At 36.7% G+C, this 20,293-nt stretch overlaps 1 protein-coding gene across 3 annotated transcripts in view; it reads left to right on the top strand.

Moving 5' to 3' along the window:
• Nucleotides 1-20,293, top strand: part of CSMD3 (CUB and Sushi multiple domains 3) — a 767,893-nt gene that overhangs the window by 166,408 nt on the left and 581,192 nt on the right. For all 3 annotated transcript variants that reach the window (XM_049824473.1, XM_049824463.1, XM_049824457.1), the window contains exon 4: nt 1,818-2,012. In XM_049824473.1, coding sequence (XP_049680430.1) covers nt 1,818-2,012 — 195 coding nt within the window. The remainder of the gene's footprint in view (nt 1-1,817; nt 2,013-20,293) is intronic.

Below are 20,293 nucleotides of genomic sequence, written 5' to 3'. Positions count from 1 at the left end.
GAGCAGCCCTGTGGAGAAGGACTTGGGGGTATTAGTGGATGAAAAACTAAATATGATCCAGCAATGTGCACTTGTAGCCCAAAAAGCCAACCATATCCTGGGCTGCATCAAAAGAAGGGTAACCAGCAGGTCAAGGGAAATGATTCTCCCCCTCTAGTCCGCTCTCATGACACCCCACCTGGAGTACTGTGTTCAGCTCTGGGGCCTTCAACATAAGAGAAACATGGACTTGCTTGCATGGGTCCAGAGGAGGGCCACAAAGATGATCAGGGGGCTGGAGCACCTCCCCTGTCAGGGGAGGCTGGGAGAGTTGAAGTTTTTTGGCCCGGGGAAGAGAAGGCTCCAGGGAAACCTTATAGTGGCCTTTCAGTACTTAAAGTGGGCCTATAGGAAAGATTGGGAGGAACTCTTTAACTGGGATTGTAGTGATAGGACAAGGGGTAATGGTTTTCAACTGAAAGCGGGTAGACTGAGATTAGATGTAAGGAAGAAGTTCTTCACTGTGAGGGTGGTGAGGCACTGGCACAGGTTGCCCAGAGACATTGTGGATGACTCATCCCTGGAAGTGTTCAAGGCCAGGTTGGATGGGGCTTTGAGCAACCTGGTCTAGTGGAAGGTGTCCCTGCCCATGGCAGGGGGGTTGGAACTAGGTGATCTTTAAGGTCCCTTCCAACCCAACCCATTCTATGGTTCTATTCTGATATTTAAATATGTTAATATATATGTGTGTGTGCCGGTGTCCACATACTCATGAGCACATCAGGGATGCAAAAGAATGATTTAGGTATATGGAACTCAGAAAAAGAAATTAAGACAATACATATATACCCTTCTGTTCTTCCATCTTGTTTCCTTACTTTGTAGATTAGGGAAATTTGCTATGAAACCAAGTACAGGTTTACCTGATTTGTCTGTTCCCTGTTACCACTAGGCTGGTAAGTATACTTGGTACAAGCTTTAAATAGCTCAGGATGAGATTATGAAACCTTTTTTTGCTCATATTTGTACAAAATCTATCTTTCTATGTCCATTAAGTAAAGGACTTTAGCAGTAAATGATGGGAAATGTTGTAATAGAGCTATTTATGATGCAGAAACATCAGTCAAAAGTTGAGTGTGAGTACCACCTAGTAAAAATTAACTCTAATTAATGTCCTCAGAGATCAAACTAACAGCAGAGCTGCGACTCATTTTGCGTTCTTAGTGGTTTAAAGCTCTGCATTAGAGTAGAAGTCACCCAGATACCAATCTTTTGCTCAGAAATCTGTTACCCACAGTATCTCATCATTTTTGACTCATTATCTAAAATCTGTTAAATCATTCAACAGCTTCCTGATCATGCTTAAGCTTATGTTTGTTAGAACTTTCTCCTAGTGTTCTGTCTTGAGTAGTTTTATTTATTCTTCCAAATTTGTCGGATTCTAATCTGATGTTCTTTCATGTCTGTATTAGTTTTGTTTATTGTTTTGCATTTGTATAACTTGAGTCAGAAATATATCAAGTTCCTTTGTTTCTTCTTCCTATGTAGTAAGTTCTTTGTTATCAATTAAGAAAAATATATTAATATATCTACAGCAGGAGCTCAAGGAAAACCTCTTGCTCATTTTCCTATAATATTCTACCTTCGGATATGTAGGTACATAAGCAGACACCTAATAGACTGTCAGTAATGTCTTTTCAGTGTTAAGAGTTGTATAACATCCATGAAAACACATTATCTGCCTAAAGTTGCCATAATTTATGTGTTCTATATTCTTCAGCAAAATGCATTATTAATTTATAAAAACACTATAAGTAATAAAAATATGTCTTCTCCAGAATTACAGAGTAGTTCCTGTGGCAATCCAGGAGTTCCACCAAAGGGTATCTTGTATGGTACAAGATTTGATGTTGGTGACAAAATCCGATACAGCTGTGTAACTGGATATATTTTGGATGGCCACCCTCAGCTTACTTGCATAGCAAACTCTGTGAATACAGCATCATGGGACTTCCCCGTTCCTATCTGTAGAGGTAAGAAAAATGCTACAGTAACATTCTTGAATATATCCATTATATTTATTAGTATGAACAACTTTAAATCTCTATTTTAATTATTAACTTTTAGACTGTGATTAAAGAAAGAAAAGCCTTTTTGAATATTTTGATTTCTTGCTCACATATATGATGTATCTCACCATATGCACCTACTAATTTTTAAGTCAATACCCTATTAAAATGATATTTCTCATTTATTTAAAAATGTATGTAATGAAATAAGAACTAGAAACCTAGTAATAAGTAGGACATAAGTGTGTGTGTTCAACACGTTTACAACTATGGGAATGTAATTTTGGGATCCATTAATACTTCTGACTTTTTGTCATGTAGTATCTTGGATACTGAGCAAACAGTATTTTGAAACTACCAAAACAATTGAGTTAGAGGGACTTCCCCTCATTCTCAGTCAGATTTGATATCTTAAGATTTCTATATAACATATCCCTTGTATTCTAACAAATACTGCAGGTCAAATCCTTTTCCCTTCCTCACATTAGAAATACAGCAGTAGCTGGGAATCCTGTTTTATGCATAAATCTTATTTTCTGAGAGTATCAGAGAGAAATAATGTTTGCAGAGTAATGGAAGGACCTAAGCTGGTAAAATGGAGAAATTATCACTGCTATACACAACCAAATGCAATAAAGATAGTATTTTGATGAAACACTGTTATGCCAGGCAAGCTTGAAATCCTTTACTGGATTCACAGGTTAACTTTACAAAATGTAACATTTATATTTGTCTAAAAAATGTGATGCAGTCTTGCAGGGCCTACAAAAACATTCCAACTGAAATTAACATTCTGATAAATTTCTGATTAAAAAAAAAATAAAATCAGAATTCAGTTGGGTTAAAACCTAGTTAACCAGTACCAAAAAAAAGTAGTTATATATGGGAAATGTTTATCACTGAAAATACCATTCTACTGGTTCCTATTCTTAGCTTAGAGTTATTTAATATGTTTATCCATGATCTTGAAGAAAATACAGAGTTATTACCGATAATATTATTTTCAGGTAAAATTACTTAAAACTCCTGAATCTTCCCCGCCTACTTCCCAGAAAAAAACTGCTAGCTAATAATGAAGAAGATACACAATCAAGGCACAAACCCAGATTTTGTTTGTGGAGATGATCATAAAAAAGATTTGATGAGAATATGTTAACTTGCACAAAACTTACGTTTGTAACAAAGTAGAAGGCTAATGGACTACACTGTAGACCATTGTTCAAATTCTTGATCTGCCAATTTTGAAATGAATTGGCATAAAAAATTGTACTCTTAAATGAGGAAGATGAGAGGCTTGAACCTGATGATTCCACTTGCCAGTCAGTCATCACAGTCAGTGTTACACATGCTTTCTTTTGATACATTTTTCAGTAGAACTTCAGATAGATTTTGTTTTTATTCCAAGGGGATGTGAAAATACACAGTGTAAATTTGAACTGGAATGATAAGCTCCCAAAGTAGTCTTATGGTTAAACATAACTCTGTTGTGTAAGTAGAAGACTGTCACATAAGAATATAAAAAAACATATTTATTTTTATTCATGATTAGAGAGGTCATTTTCTGAATAGTGTCAGTCTCTAGGGCAAATAGTTGACAAATTGGAAAGGATTCAGAAAAAGAGGAAACAAGCTCTGTTATATTTCAAAACTGTTATTTTGTCTAGAGACTGAAGGAACTCAAAACTTTGCATGTGAAAGAGGATGAAGAGGTGACTTGATTTACTGCAGAAACTCATGCAGAAGGAAAACATTTTTTGGAGAAGACAGTTCTCTAATCAATAGCAGTGAAGAATATAAGGGGTAAAAGCTTGACAAATAAAAAATAAAAAAACCCAAGGTACATATTTTAATAGCGGTGATTACAAATTACTGAAACATAACCTAGGAATGTGACAGATTCTTGATTTAAGTTTTAACATCAGGCATAATGGCTTAAAGGCTTAATGCACCAAATTAGCGTTAAGGTATTTTTTGTTGATGTTCAATAAAAAATTTAACTAATTATTTTCAACAGTTCCTTCTATACGTCTATGTCTGATATCAGAAACATCTAATTTTACATTTAATACAGAGACCTTTGTGGTTCAATTCTAACGAATTTGTCCTAATTTTGTCTAATGCAATTATCCAACACAGAATTCTGCAGAAGGTTGCTAAAGGTGATTATCCACTAATGCGCTTCTTATCTCTTTCTCTATGTTTGCCATGGAGACTCTCTTTGATTAAACACTCATCTTTAAAGAGTTCCTCTGATAAATGTCTTATTGTTCCCTACCTATGGTTATTATATCTAAAACAGAGAATCCTGAGAAAACAAGTGAAGTGGTGTACAATTTTGAGAGTATATGTGTAAGAATTATTTTTTCTCAACACTAAACAACTTGACTACTGTTTTTTGGTAGATGGCTAGGTCTCTTCCAGACATGCATATACAAGTTGTTCATTTTAATATAATTGGTTGGATTCCAGAAATATGTGTGATGACCTAGGAAATGTCATTGTCTGACTTGTTGGAAAAAAGCCCCAAGAATAGCACAAAAGTATGCTTATTCAATATTAATTTGGTGGGTTTTGTTTGTTTGTTTTTACCTATAGGAAACAAATTGAACAAAGCTCTGAACTTACAGCATGCTTAGATGTCAGCAGAGTTAAGCTCATACATGTCTTTAGACCATCTGTGTGTAAATGTCATTGTCATCTGCCTGTTGTAACTCAGAACAAGTAAATTTGGGGAGTAATTTTTTTTTTTTTTTTAACATTCCATTTACATTACCTTCACTTTGAATGAAGAGATCAGGAGGACGTCATGCTTGTGTTTTAGCAATGTAATTCTTACAGATTGATGTCCCAATGAGGGGTATCTCACTGGAATCAACAGTGCTTTGTACTGCAACAAGCATCCATACGTGAGACCATATTGCACCCTTATGGTTTAAATTTGGTGCATAACACTAATATTTGTATTTTTATAAGTTACACATTTTTGGGCCAAATTTTTTTCATGAAGAAAAGAGTTATTCCTCAAATGGCTTCCTTTTGCTTTACTAGTTTCCATAGCATTGTATTGCAAAATCAGGGCATATACCTAACAATTGCTTTATTTCATATCCTGTTTGTCAGGGAACATAGTTTGAATAAACAAAGTTTTTCACCTGTCATTTACATGCTGTGACATTCATTAAAATACTGTAATTTTTATTAGATTTACTAGAAGTGCAAAAATACCTTAATTAAAAGAAAACTAAATTGGATTTATTGTGTTGTGGTCAATTATACTGTGCACAACCCATGAGTAATTTTTAAATAAAGTCTTCTTCCCTGACAAATTAATTTTGATAAGGTTGTTTTCAACAGTGAAACATGACAGCAGCTTTATCATATCACCTATTCCTGAGATAACATTGCAGCTTGCAGTTTCTCCATAATGCAGCAAGCTAGAATAATTTACTGAGGCTAATAAATAAGGTTACATTTATACATAATATTGTCATTCTATAAAGTTTATAATAATTAGACACTTTCGTAATCAAGGAAGTATTCTAACTTTTATATTTTTAAAGCTTTTCCTATTCCAGGGTAAAATAGATATTGTAAGATACTTCATTCTAAAACTGGGGATTTTTTTTTAGAATTCAGAAATTTCAAAACTAGAATATAGTTTTATTTGTATTCCTAGAAGTTCTATTAATATATTTTCACCATCTCCTGTACATTTAGCTATAAAATATTTGTCACTATAAACCTTCCATTCTTATTTTTAACAAGAGGCTTTGTTTTTCCACTTGTTTGAATTGACATGCATTTTGGTCAAACAAGTGCACAACCCACTGACAGTAGCTACTTTTTTTTACATGGACAAAATGCATTTCTGCTTTTTTGGCTAATTATATGGGAGGATATTGAGTTATTTTTCCATATTTTGTCATGACAGATAAAAGAGTAAAGTGGTTGTTACTAAATTCCAAGTCTGGGAATTCTGTAATTCCCCTGCAACATATATTTATGTATATATAAAGAGATGCTTATTTCTACCTATCTGTATAGGCTTATACTTAATTTCTTCTTCTTCAGTGGATTTATTCCAAATAAACTGGATCAAGATATTTATAAGCTCATATTTTAAAAAGTGATCTAACTGGTGTCAAATTTGAATATTAGAATATTCAGCTCAGTGTTGAAGTATTTTGCTATTTCCTGTGTGCAGAACCCACCAGAGAGGAAAACTGGTTAATTGCAAGTCATTGGTATAATTCTGTGACTGCATAGACACATGACTATACACTATTTCAAATACATGCTGTAAATTTTGAAATAAAAGTATACCTAAGAGTCTTGTAAGCCTTCCAGTACACTTTCTTGAAGGGGTATATCTGTTTATATAAGGCCTATAATAGTATGGAATTAAAAAAAAAAGGGGGGGGGGGGGGGGGGGGAAGAAAAAAAAAAAAGAAACTTCATATATAACTACCAAGAAGTATTCCTATAACAATGTAAGTATTTCACAGACAGATTTGGTTGCAGGTAGGTAAATGATTTTATGACAGTGTGGCAAATAGAACCTAGTAATATAAGCAGTAAATAAGCTGACTCTGCCTTTGTGTCTTTGTTGTAAGCTGGGCTTTGCAGGCTGTGGAGAGAACAAAGCAGGAGATAAAGTCAAAGTACTGCACTTGATGCCATGCAGTGCATTAACTAGTGGATCTGACAATATACACAGAGGAAAGTGAAGTGCACTAACTTAAAAGCAGGAATAAACTGCATCTCATGGGGAATGAGCATTTTTTTGTCTGAACCCAGTTCTTATATACAAGCAGTTGTTGGTGCTTATTCTTGGGAAAAGCCCCAGTATAGCTGTGTGAGACTGGATTAAAAACATCTTGGATTATTTAAAGAAAGTTAAAAAGAAAACCAGCAAAAACATTTTGTAGAATGATGCATTTGTATAAAAGACAAGAAGATGACATGACACTAATGAATGAACAATTGCTCCACAGGTCCTTTTTGGGACAACATAAATCAGTGGCTTAGAATGGCCAACACTCTTATGGTTGGTATATTAAAAAATGTAAATGGTCTACAAATAGCAATGATGCTCCCCTACAATTAGAGAAGTTAATTAAAATTTGGGGAGGGTGGGAAGAAATTATGGAAAAGATCTACCATTTTATTGAAATAGTAGTATGATATATGTGTTTTCAAGTAGAATGCCGTGTGCTTTCAACCAGGGTCCAGAAGCTCTGCAAAATGATACCCTGAATGACTTTTTTATGAAGAAAGTTACATTACCTTTTGTTGCCTTGAATTTTTGCAATAAAAGAACTTTGAGTTTTTTAGTTATCTTTAAAATGTGTAATTTTTAGAATCAAACTTTTGCCTCTTTGAAAAGCATTGAAATTGCTCTCTAGTATACCCTACCATACTTGTATTTTCCCATTGTATTATTGTCCCGATCCAATGTCGGGGGAGGATTCGATACCATCCCAAGAGTGAGGTTAAGACACAAATGAGGTCAAATGCCATATAGTCAAAATAGGTTTTATTATCAAAAGTGTCAAAATAGGGGTTTTTTTATCAAAAGTATCAAAATGGTAGCGATAGGATAGAATGGAAGAAAAGGTAGAAATTAAGCAAGCAGTCGGGATAGGATTGCTAGGATAGTCACCTCCACGTATCCAGCGGCGTCCTGTTGGTCCTCAGGCAAGCAGTGGGTGGTGGGGGTTGCAAGGACGGTCACCACCACGGATCCAGTGGTGTTCCGTTGGTCCACAGGGAAGTAGTTGGTGGTGGGAGTTGCAAGGATGGTCACCACCATGGATCCAGCGGCATCCCGTTGGTCCTTAGTCTTCAGTTCTTTGGTGGTGAAGAAGGCCCCCTACCCCACCCCCCCGCCACAGCTTGTCTATGAGTTTTTTATAGGGCATATTTCAATGATGTCATGCGCTGCAGGTTTCCTCCATCACAGGACCTTCGGGGGATCAACACCCGAAGCCAGTATCTTATCAGCTCCAGCCCAGTTTCCTCCCCTGGATGCCTCAATGGCCTGGTAATCACCCTTATCGGCAGGAGTGTCCTGCTTAAACAGGCCTTCTTAGAGACAAAGGGCTCAAGATAAGCAGTTCACAGTTCCTTGAGATGATGGTCCAGTCCCGCACACCTGACAATCTTTGAGGCAAATGGTTCAGGATAAGAGTTCAGATGGTCCAGTGCCCCACACCTGACAATCTTTGAGGCAAATGGTTCAGGATAAGAATTCAGTCTCTTACAGTTAGTGTTATTCTTGGGATAGTATCTGCTTCTCATTATCAGTCAGGGGCATTTCACATAAATACACAGTCTACTTATGTGAGCAAATATATCTGAGCCTGAAGAACAGGAAACCCCCACATGAATTTTAACCTGTGATCAGATCCATGGATTTCTTATTATTCAAAGTAGTGATGAAACTTACTGAATTATTTGAAGCTACTCTAAATCATTATTGATGTGTTGTGAAGTAGGAAATTGGTACAGAAATGTAGATGTGTATTATATTAGAATTATCATATATTCCCAACACTAATGCTAAAATATACTAGTTTTACTGTGCTAATAATAACAATATTAGCCTTACTAATATATATGGTGTCTGTTAAATTGAACTCACTGAAAATATACAAGCAATAATAATCATCTAACATAGTAGGCATTCCTTAACCAAACAACATTATTTGTGAGAGTTCTGATTGGTTTTAATACATTAGATTCATGTCCAAAAGCTGTGTTTGTTCATTTATGATAATGATGGCCACATAACTAAGTTCTTATGATGGGTGGAGAACTGGAAGTACCTGTTGTGCTTACCTGTGAAAACTTAGTGTGTAATGATGTGCTACTGTAGTAGCGATGATACTTTAAAAAAAAAAATCATTACTACTTTTCAGAAAGCAAACTTCATATGGAAACTTTTTAATACAAAGAATTTAATTTTATTAGTGTTTTTTTTTAAATCAGGATTAAAATATTCAAAAGGTGATTAAGAGATATACAGAAGATTGGGATATAGTTAACAGATTAGGAAGCAATCCAAAACATCTTAAAATGTTTTCCTTGTCCTTTCATTAGAAATGTATATATCTAGGTCAGAATATTCGTCAGAATATCAGAATCACTCTTTCATTTGGTTTACATAGTTTGCCTTTGCACATCCTCATGGGGTTTCAGGAATTCCTATCAGTAGTGAGGAGAGCTGTCCTAAGATCCATTGGAAATTTACATTAGCAGTGTGCAAACGCTCAGCTGGTGTGATATAGTCCAGAATAAAAAGGTATTTGGAACAAAGTAAGTAGCGTTCACCAGTCCAGTAACTGTCTTAATTTGAAAAAAAAGGCCTCTTAAATTACATCTCCAAGCAGTATATAGAGGACTGGGGAAAGCAGCAGAACCGAACCATTTCTAAATAAATTAAATTATGTTTAGAAGAAGAAAGACAGTATATGTAATTATTCCAGAAATAGAATGTTTGCAGACAGTTGTAGTTCACACAAAAGTAAGGAAAAGACAGACATAACAATGCATTATCTTGCTACTTTTCATGGAAAAAGTACCAATTAGATCAAATTTAATAACAGAAGATTGTTATAACAACTGATACAGACAATGGAGATGAAAAAAGAAAGACCAGATTTTAAATTCAAGAAATCTAACCCAGTACTGAAGAAAATAAAACTTCTTGAATAGGAAAATGTTTGAGCCCACAGTTGTGTTCAAGGCTGGGAATTAGGACTTCTTATGACAAGTGAGGTTAGTTAATGAAAAGCTTGAAACACTGTTTTTATCTCCTGTTTTTTTAAGAGTTTTCTTTAGCAAGGACAAAGGACATAAAAGTAAATGATGCATTGACCATATTCACATATACTATTGAAATTATGTTGCAAAATTGTCACTGAGGACAACATAAAAGTGAGAATTATACCTGCAATTGAAAGGGGAAAAGATTACTCTGAAGGATCAAGATGAGTGAATGGGAAAGATAAACTTGGAAAAGTAAAATACTGGTTTAGGATGGTAACTGACAATTTGAAAAGTTTGTTTTGGCAGTATGTACAGTGCAGTCATCAAAACACAATACTAGAGGTGTTAATTCCAGCAAAGCCCCAGTCTTTCACATGTGATTTAAAACTAATTTCTAATCAAGTTTATTTGTTAGAAAACCCTAAAGACAATTTTAAGAGGAGAGGTGTTAAATGTATATAACTAGCTCGATTCCAGTTTGGGCTAGTAAATTCTGCTTATGCTAGGTAACTGTTTCTTTATAACATCTTACAGTCCTCTTAGGTTCATTTTCTATGTGGCATTCCTGGATTAATCCTTTCTAGTGATAAATTAGCATAAGTAATATTTGTAAAATAATCTGAGATACTTTGAAAGTAATTACTGGTAAATCCCAGGTTCATTAACTCACTTTACTAAAATGCTTAATCCAAAAAGCTTTTGCTGCCATAGGCTTTTAAATAGACTAGTATATTTTCCTCAGATTATTGAAATTGTGGCTTGATAAAAATTTCTGTATCTCTCACTTTCTGCCTAAAATGAGAATTTACCTGTGTGTAAATGGAAATTGTGAAAATATTATTCAGTATTTAAGTAACACTTTACAAACCCTTATTTATAACTCAGTCATAATTAAATCTGGAAGGCAGAAGTCATAACAAATTATTTTCCTGAGAAGTCTTTAAAGCCCTTCAGATATTACTCCAAGAGAACAACTGATTGCCAGTTGTGTTTTTTGCAGGCAAAATATTTCATTGCTAAAATTCTAGCATGACATTTTAGCATTCTTCAAGACTGCATCTTTATTAACTGAAAGAATGATTATTGATTTGCCTATGGAACATGAATCTTGCTCTTCAGCATTAATTAATCTTCTTGTTCTCAGCATTGGCAGGAATATTGCTGGTTTATTCAAATAATACGACAGCATTTTCTCAGTCCTGTCAGATGGATTTCAGATTGGTAGCCTGTTTTTAAAGAGAAAATATTTAAAATTGTCCACTGATGAAGGAGTCTGAAGATGGTTCAGTTGTGTTACAAAAATAAATTTAGAATTTCACAAAATTTAGTCATCTTTTTATTCAGCTCTTCAAATTCAGAGTTAAAAACAATCTATAAATACAATGCTATAAATTGTGTTGACACTGGCAGGGCATTTAAATGTAATAGAAACTGTAGCAGAGTTTTATTACATGTGTATGAAAGATTCCATTGTATTTAAGGTGGCCAAGAAAGGCCCAGCAGCACGGACTTAATCTCTTATAGGACTGGCTGTAATGAACATATAGGTAAGAGGTCTGCCTTGTTAACTCATTTATCTTGTATGATGGCCTTCTGAGTTTTGATTGGGATGAAACCTGTGATAGTAGATCTGTACAAATTTAGCACATAACATTTCTTTCACATTTCAGTCAATTAGTGGAACTGACCTTATTTCACCAGAACAGAGCAGTTTATGAGCCAAAGTTCTCTTTGCTGCTCTACATCATTGTCGTGACCCGGGCTGGACAGACCAGGGAGTCATGTTGAATTTGGAATTCCCTCAGGCTAAATTACAGTGAAATGACACCAAAGGATCAGTTAAACATTTTATTCTTGACAGAAGCAAAATGAACTTGGGAGGCATAACAGGAGGTGATAGGGTCTTTCACAACAGGAATTGGCATGAAACTACCTTAGTAAATGGTGTAACCTGTGGTAACCATATATAACAATTCAAGGAATAAGGAGAGCCCTCCCATTGAGTCATGAGGTTCAGAGCAGACCCCCTTGCTTTCTAGACTCCTTCTCAGAGAGGAGCCTAGGGGTGGCTGGATCCACTCCTAGTCCCAGACTTGGTCAATGGCTTTATGTCTTAAAGGAATGAGGTCTAGGGGTTATGGAAAAGGAAAAAGAAAGAAGAGAACAAGACAGAGAGAGAAAAGGGGAGAAAGATTTCACTGGTCCTGGGTCCAGCGTTGGTCCAGTCAGCAGACGGGTCCAATTCTGATGGGCTTGCACACCTGGGACTTCAGTTTGTGCCCTTTTATCATTCCTGCCCATCCTTCAGGCAGGCATTCGACCTCATAAGGCTAATTCGGTGTAACCTTTGGGAAATGGGTCGGTGGGCTTAGGGGTCCTTTGGGGAGTAACTTCCCCTTCCCTGCAGATGCGACCATTGTTTGATCTTTGTACCAGAACAGAGTATCAGAACAGGGAGTTGCACACCCTCTGGCACTCCCTCCCAACCCTGTTGCTGATGTCTGTGCTGATGGTTGCTCAGCGGCTGCTTTTCACCTTGATTCCTTGCTGGGCAGGGTTCCTTGTTATGCAGAGTTCGTCTTTAAGCAGAACTTGCCTCACCACAATGTTTGAGACATCAACTCTTTCAGTCTCTCACAATCATAAAGTTGATTTTGGGTTGTCCTAAGACTGTCTGGGAGGGTGTAAAAAAACTTTTAACTGTGAGAATTTAGGATCACTAGTTGCTTCATCAGTTTAATCTTCCTAACCCCAATACTTTTGACAATGGGTGGTACTTTACACTTCAAAGAAACTTCCCCCTGTACAGTTTTCATTGATTCTTTCCATGTCAGATTTCCATCCTCTCTTTCATTTTGAATGTTTGATGTTATGTCCCAACATTATGTATTTTGCCTATTGTCTATTACTTTTTTCCCATATCATTGTAAGTATGTATATTTGTGGTGTGTTGACCCTGGCTGGATGCCAGGTGCCCACCAAAGCTGGTCTATCACTCCCTCCCTCAGCTGGACAGGGGTGAGAAAATATAACAAAGGGCTTGTGGGTCAAGATAAGGACAGGGAGAGATCACTCAACCAATTACCATCACAGGCAAAACAGACTTGACTTGGGAAAATTAACTTAATTTATTATCAATCAAATCAAAGTAGGGCAATAAGAAATAAACCCAAATCTCAAAACAACTTCCCTTCACCCCTCCCTTCTTCCCTGGCACAGCTTCACTCTCGGATTCTCTACCTAACCCCCTCAGCGGCCTAGAGGGATGGGGAATGGGGTTTACGGGTGTACCTGTGCACATCACACGTTGTCTCTGCTGCTTCGTCCTCTTCAGGGGCATGAGTCATGACACTCTTCCCCTGCTCCAGTGTGGGGTCCCTCCCATGGGAGACAGTCCTCCACAAACTTCTCCAACGTGGGTCCCTTCCATGGGGTGTAGTTCTTCACGAACTGCTCTAGCATGGGTCACAAGTCCTGCCAGAAAACCTGCTCCAGCATGGGCTCCTCTCTCCATGGGTCCACAGCTCCTGCCAGGAGCCTGCTCCAGCGCAGGCTTCCCACAGGGTCACAACCTCCTTTGGGCACCCACTTGCTCTGGTGTGGGGTCCTCTATGGGCTGCAGGTGGAGATCTGCTCCACCGTGGACCTCCCTGGGCTGCAGGGGGACAGCCTGCCTCACCAGGGTCTTCCCCACAGGCTGCAGGGGAATCTCTGCTCCGGTGCCTGGAGCACCTCCTCCCCCTCCTTCTTCACTGACCTGGGTGTCTGCAAGGGCTGTTTCTCTTACATGTTGTCACTCCTCTCTCCAGCTGCAGTTTCTGTGCTGCAGCAACTTTTTTTTCCCCCTTCTTATGTATCTTATCCCAGAGGCACTACCACCATCGCTGATGGGCTCAGCCTTGGCCAGCAGCAGGTCCATCTTGGAGCCAACTGGTATTGGCTCTGTTGGACATAAGGGAAGCTTCTAGCAGCTTCTTACCGAAGTCACCCCTGTAAACCCCCCCACTACCAAAACCTTGCCACACAAACCCAGTACAATATTTTAAATTTTTGTATCTATGTCTTAGAACTTTTTGAAACTCTTTAAAGTATCATGAAAAAAAAAAGGTCTTTGTTTTTGAGACCTGCTAGTTCCCAGATTTCTCTTCTCGAGTAAACCATGAGGTAAAAAGAAACCTTGTTCAATATCAATGCTTCATACAAAGTAAACAAGTTGAAAAGAAAAGAACTTTAAACTAGGAGCCACAGGAAACAGACGTTTTGACCCACATTTAAGTCAGGTAGCAGTGGATAGGGGACAAAAGCAAAGGGTGCAGAGTGATAGGAATATGGGAGACTTCAGAAATGATAAAGCAGGATGAAGGGACATCTGCCTCAAGTGAGCTTGGGATACAAGCAGGAGGAACTGCAGCTCCACATGTAGTCACGGAACAGTGATGCTGTTGGAGTAACTGAGACATGGTGGGACAGCTCACATGGCTGGAGTGTGGTAAAGGATGGGTACAAACTCCTCAGGAGAGACAGGCAGAGAAGATGATATGGTGGCATCTGTGTGCCGGAGCAGCTGGGATGTATAGATCTGCTGTTGGGGGTACAGAATGGACTGGTTGAGAGCTTAGGGATCAGGATCAGAGAACAATAGAACAATTGGAGAACACACATTGGGAGTCTGTTATGCACCACTGGATAAGGGTGAGAAAATGTGTGAAGAGTTCTTTAAACAGCTGAAGGAAGTCTCTATTTCACAGACTGTAGTTCTCATAGGACTTTATCCTTCCTGATATATGTTTAAAAGGCAATATGGTAGGATGCAAACAGTAAAGATTTCAGAAGATCTTAAAGAATCTATACCTACCTTTCACAGGAAGATTTATTCCCAGTAGGTATTTGTCCAGATAGTCCTTTAAAAACCTTCCTATTTTCCAAAGGCAGTGGTTTCCCATATTTTATTTTTAATATTATTAGAAATGGTTTTTATCTTTTATTCTACATTATTTTTTTTATTTGCTAAAATTTAAGCATGCTATCTTTTTCCTGTATATAGCTTTGTACCTGTGCACATCAGAAACCAATTATCTTCTTTGCAACTTCATTTTACTTGTTTAGTTTTGGTCTTCCCTTCCATAACTACAATAATCCTAATGCACTCTTCCTTCACAAGTCATGCTTTTCAGACCAGTAGTAATTTTTGTTCATTCCCTCTAGATTGTTTTTAATTTATCCATGCTTTCTTTTGAAATTTTGGGCCCCAATTAGCAAAGAGTGGGTAAGAATTTTTGTAATTCATTGATCACAGTTCATAGTTACAGAATGCTCTATTCTGCTCTCTGAGGTGCTGGTGTGTCCAGTTATTCACCTAGTTAGTCTATGAGGGTTATTTTAATTCTTGTTCCACTTTTAAAATAATATTCTTGGTTTTAAATACCATTTTTAGCAAAGAATGTTATCTTTTTGTATTGCCCATGGAATGAAGCACTTGTGGTAAGGCACAAATAAGAGGTCTCCAGGAGCTATAGACAAATCTGGCTAAAGTCCCAGAATAATACTGTGTTTATTTACTGCAATCTACAAATCTCCAGGCTGGCCAAAAATACAGTGCCAGATTCCAGTTTTCTAACTACATGAAGTAAAAACCAAAGTGCATGCAGTTTTGGGAATAATGTTGTGGTTTAACTCTTAATTTACTCCTATTTCATTTAATGCAAATACTGAAAAAGAAATATTTGGAGATTCAGTCCTCCTGTGTCTTTGGGCATCAAGTGAAACCACTGAGGCACTGATTACTTCATGTCAAACTGAAAGTATATTGAAAATTACATTCTATGTATTTGTCCATCTGAGCAGGATTAGAAAAAGCAGAGATTTATGAATAATGATAATGATCATAACTTCACAAACAAGCTATTTGGGGAATTTTCCTCTCATTGGGGATGAAATTTCAAAAGGCTTCTGTCACTTATTCAAGTCATGTGGACATCATCCATACACCAAGGATTTTATAAAGTGTTCAGCTTCTATCATTACAGGGAACACCAAAGACTGAGGTAAAATTTTATAATCATTACAAACACTAGCACCCCGGGAACCTGGGAAAATCAAATTAAGTTGTCTGATACTCACTGAGCTAAGGTTTATCACTCATAAATGGTACAGCGAATGGATTAAGAGTACTGTGATTAAGAGTACTGCTTCACTGAAGGGAGAAAGCAAAAGAATGAACAGCAGAATAATCACTAACTGGCTGTTCCAGATGCTCAAAGTACAATAATGACAGTTCTTCTCTTTTCTCATCCCCTGATGATGCAACTGCTAGGATAGTCAGGTCTTTTAATGTAACATGCAGTTATGCATCACTCATAGTACAGGATTAATAATTCCAGGGTGCTGTCATCTTCCTTGTTTAATTGCCTAGCTTCATTTAAGATGCAGCTAAGTCAGCAAAGTCACTCGTCAACTGTTTGCTCTTTCTAGCTGTTCCAAGCAGCCAGGCTTGCTGTAGTTATTCTAGTATCTCTAGATGCATGGTTACTCCATTATTCACTTTTGCTGGTCACTGTAGATCTTCAAGTAAGCTTGAATTGTGTAAGAAAATCAAGTATATATAGCAGCTATATGTGTGTACTTAGAAAAATCCCTATTATTTAAAGAGACCTCTTAAAAGGGACTCTGATCCCTCACCTTGCAAATTTATGACTTGCTTTCTGAGTCTGTAACCTCTTGCCTTAAATTAAGGTCAGCCACTGCATGCTTCACACTCAGGCATAGTTTGGTGGCTGTTTTGGGTACTATTTTTCATGTTATTATTGGTGTAACATTTTCTTTATTACAGTCTTTTTTTGGTTTTTTTTTGGTTTGGTTTTTTTTGGTTTGTTTTTTTTTTTTTTTTTTAAATAGAATTATACTCAACTATAATAAAAAAAAATAATAAATTCAACATATGGTACACCTGTTCATCATCCCTTTCACTTATCCATCCTTCTTTCTGTCAAACATATCAATAGAGCAAGATCCTCCCCTTTTGATCCTGTTTCATCTGGAGCTGCCTGGAAGAGTGGCTGAATATTTCAGTCATGTATAGTTCACATAATTTTTTAATTTTTTTTTTACAGTAAGCTGTGTTTCATTCCACTTGCAAATGGCCTTATGATCATCAGATGAAAGATAAGTTACATATTTGTGAAATATGTGGGACACTACCTCATTACTATTATTGTATTCTTTTTATTTCTGTAGGTATCAATTAAAAGGCATTTCCTTCTCTGTGCTAAGGATAATTCTGCTAAATTAAAACCAGAAAGAAACCCCCCCAAATGCCCTTACTGATGCAGCTGTTCATATGCAATATTACACTTCTTTCACTAGCAAAAAAGGAAAAAAAAACAACCACCACAGTGATTTTTACAATATTTTTCTTTATTTCAGTCTCAATAGTGATACCTTTTTCTATTTGTCCAAAAAGCCTTGATAAACCAGGTGTTCCTTTTCACATCCATGTAATCATTTCCCACTGTTATTTAAAGAATTGTAGTTATCAAAGAGACCAGAGTGCACTCCATGCTTCTTGGGTTGAATTTCAGATATTCCAGGATGACAATTTAACTCATTCATTTTATGTAAGAGTACAAAACCGGCAGCTAAGACTGAGCTTTTCTAGGATTTGAAAAGTTCAGGATAGTTTTTGATGGCCTTTCTGTGGCAAGACCATCCATTCAAAAATTCATAGAAGTACAGGTGCTTAAGACCTTTGCAAACAAGTTATTTCTGTTCTTCAATACAAATTTTCCTTTACATCCCTAGTCACTTGTATTTGGAAATGATACTACGGTATTACAGTTAAGCAATGTAGTGTGTAAGTGTATGAGTTTAGACTCCTGCAAATTTAACTAAATAGTTTCCTTGGACAGACCTTGATTTTATTATTTATTTTTACAGTATTAAAGAGCTAAAAAGAAACTAAGGAAATAGATTTCAGATATCTCTAAAAGCTGTAGCTGGAATGTATTTTTTTAACCAAGCCTTTTCTACATTTTTATCCTTTTATTTTTCTTTTTAAGGAAGATTGTATTAATAACTTTGAACGCTGAATGATTTTTTTTCTCTGAGGTCCTAGAACATACACAAAAAAATTATTTGAACTCATTGGATTAGTGCTGTGTAATGGATTTGCATTGTCAAAATATATCCATGGTTTTTTAGAATATAATTTCTGTATTTTGGATCATCTATTGAAGCACGTGACATTTGTTTTGGAGGTTTGGAGTTTTCAATAAGAGTCAGTCTATCCAATGGCTATGTTACTCAGCAGGTTATGTTTTACTGGTTCTTTCAGTGTTCTGTAATTGTTAAAAACAGTGATACCATATGCCTAACATGATATCTGATTTTTCCTCTGAACTGCAATTCTCCTTAGAGCGTGCATAACTACATAAGGGAATATTCATGTTTGTGAACAAGCTTCCTGCTGACTGCTTTTATTTTTGACCGTTAACACTTCTGGTATGGTTGTTTATTAAACTTATTTTAAATAGTGCATAAGCTACTAGGACATTATCAAAATGTAAAAACATGCAGCATACATACCAGTCAAAAACAGCTTAAGATGAAATGCCTGCATAACATAGATGTGTTGAGATGGAAACGAGAGAGAACTGAGAACAACTTTGCCTCAGTGCATTGACACAGTATTTGGAGCAGAGATTTAACCTTCTGATTTATCCTGCAAGAAACTTTTTCTGCTAGTACATAGGTACTGTAAAGCCTTGGTGTCTGTGGCCAATTGTGAGCTCAGATTCTCCTCCAGATAAGTCAAATTCAGCTGTAGGTACTGGGTAGGTGGATGGGGAGGAAGTCAACTTCTATGGAGCAAATGGGTTGATTTGAATTAGAATTTGTTGTGGATCCAATAGTGAGCGAGGGAAACTATACGGTAGCTTGCCTGGCACAGTAATGCCTTCTGAAAGGCTGTGCAGAAACCATATTCAAGAACAAGGACAGGGAATAGAGCAATGTGGATGAAACAATTTAATAGTGCTAGATCAAAAAGAAAAGAGATTAATTTTAAATGCAGATAACTGGTGGTAATACTTATAAAACCGCAAAGACTATACAAAGTAAAAAAGACAGGGAAGTTGGATGTTGAAAAATAATATAATGCATTGCTAAATGGGAATTCTTCCAATTAACTTAATGGTGATGGTAACAAGCAAAAAAGAAAATAACAGGGGAAGCAGGCAAGACTAAGGATTTGAAGGATGATGCTGCAACAGAGACACTAGACTATAAAAAGGAAAATCTTTTATAAGAGTGTAAGCATTTTGGAAAGGGAAGACTTTAGCTAGGAAGCCTACTCTCTGACTTCCCGTTTAGTATATATCTGAATTAGTTTTTGTATGTGGGATCCATAGTCCCTTTTTGCCGTCCCACCTTTTACAGAACTCCTAACACGACTCTGGTAAAGCATATGTAAATCCACGATGATATGCATCTGCACAAAAATCTGTCTTTCAGAACTGTAGTTTTCAGGCATTTGTTCTATCAAATTTTCTGCCTCCCATAACTCTGGAGGCATCCACAAGAAATGCAAAAACATTGCTTTAAGTATCATAAACTAATGTTGCTTTACAAACAGTATTTCTTCAACAGCACAAGCTAATTCTTAGATTCCAAATATGATTTCTGATTTTGGTCAGGAAGTGAAAGTATTGTACAGCTTTTCCAAGCTCTGTTCACTGGAAAAACTACAGGTTAATCCGGTTTTGCAGTACCTTCTTCAGTCTGTGATAACACAGTGGTGTTTACATGGCTTGTTTCTCTGTTATGAATACTACCTTCTGCTCACCACCTAGAGTCTTAAATATATTGCTTGGCCTAAGGTCATATGTGCATAGAAGGGCCAGACAAAAAGGGTCATGTATCCTGAAGTGCTGAGCATGACACTGCACGTTAATTCTGTTTGTTTTCTTCTACTGCATATAGACTTAGAACAATCCTAATTTCAGTTATTTTTGGATTAAATTTGTTTGTATCTCATGTCTACCCTGCTATTTGTGAGACTACCTGCCATTTTGAACAAGGATGCTATAATGATCTTGCTATTAGCCAAATTATTTTCTCTCAGACATAAATTCCAACACTGCATATTATCTGCTTTGTGCCAGCACTATGGAGATGGTTTACAGACATTAGTGATTCTGTAGCCCTCTAGTCCCAGAATAAATTAGTGTATAATCTGCACGTTGTCAGCTCAGGAGTTGGCAGGCTTGGTAGACTCTGCTACACTTCAGCTGTTTCCTGGCTAGGCTAGCACATAGAAAGTCCAATTGAAAGATTTTCTAAATGTGCACAAATAATTACACTAAAAGCTCCCTTTTCTGTCATCCCCAGTATTTCACTTCAATCTTTCTAAAGATCAGTCTTCCTTCTTAATTTTTGTACTATAATTTGCGTAACAGTCTGAAAGATCTATGGTACACATC

The sequence above is a fragment of the Accipiter gentilis genome, chromosome 2 (assembly GCF_929443795.1).
Source record: "Accipiter gentilis chromosome 2, bAccGen1.1, whole genome shotgun sequence".
In the NCBI taxonomy this organism is placed as follows: Eukaryota; Metazoa; Chordata; class Aves; order Accipitriformes; family Accipitridae; genus Astur; species Astur gentilis.
The sequence above is the reverse complement of the archived record's forward strand: the minus strand, read 5'-3'. Positions and strand labels throughout refer to the sequence as shown.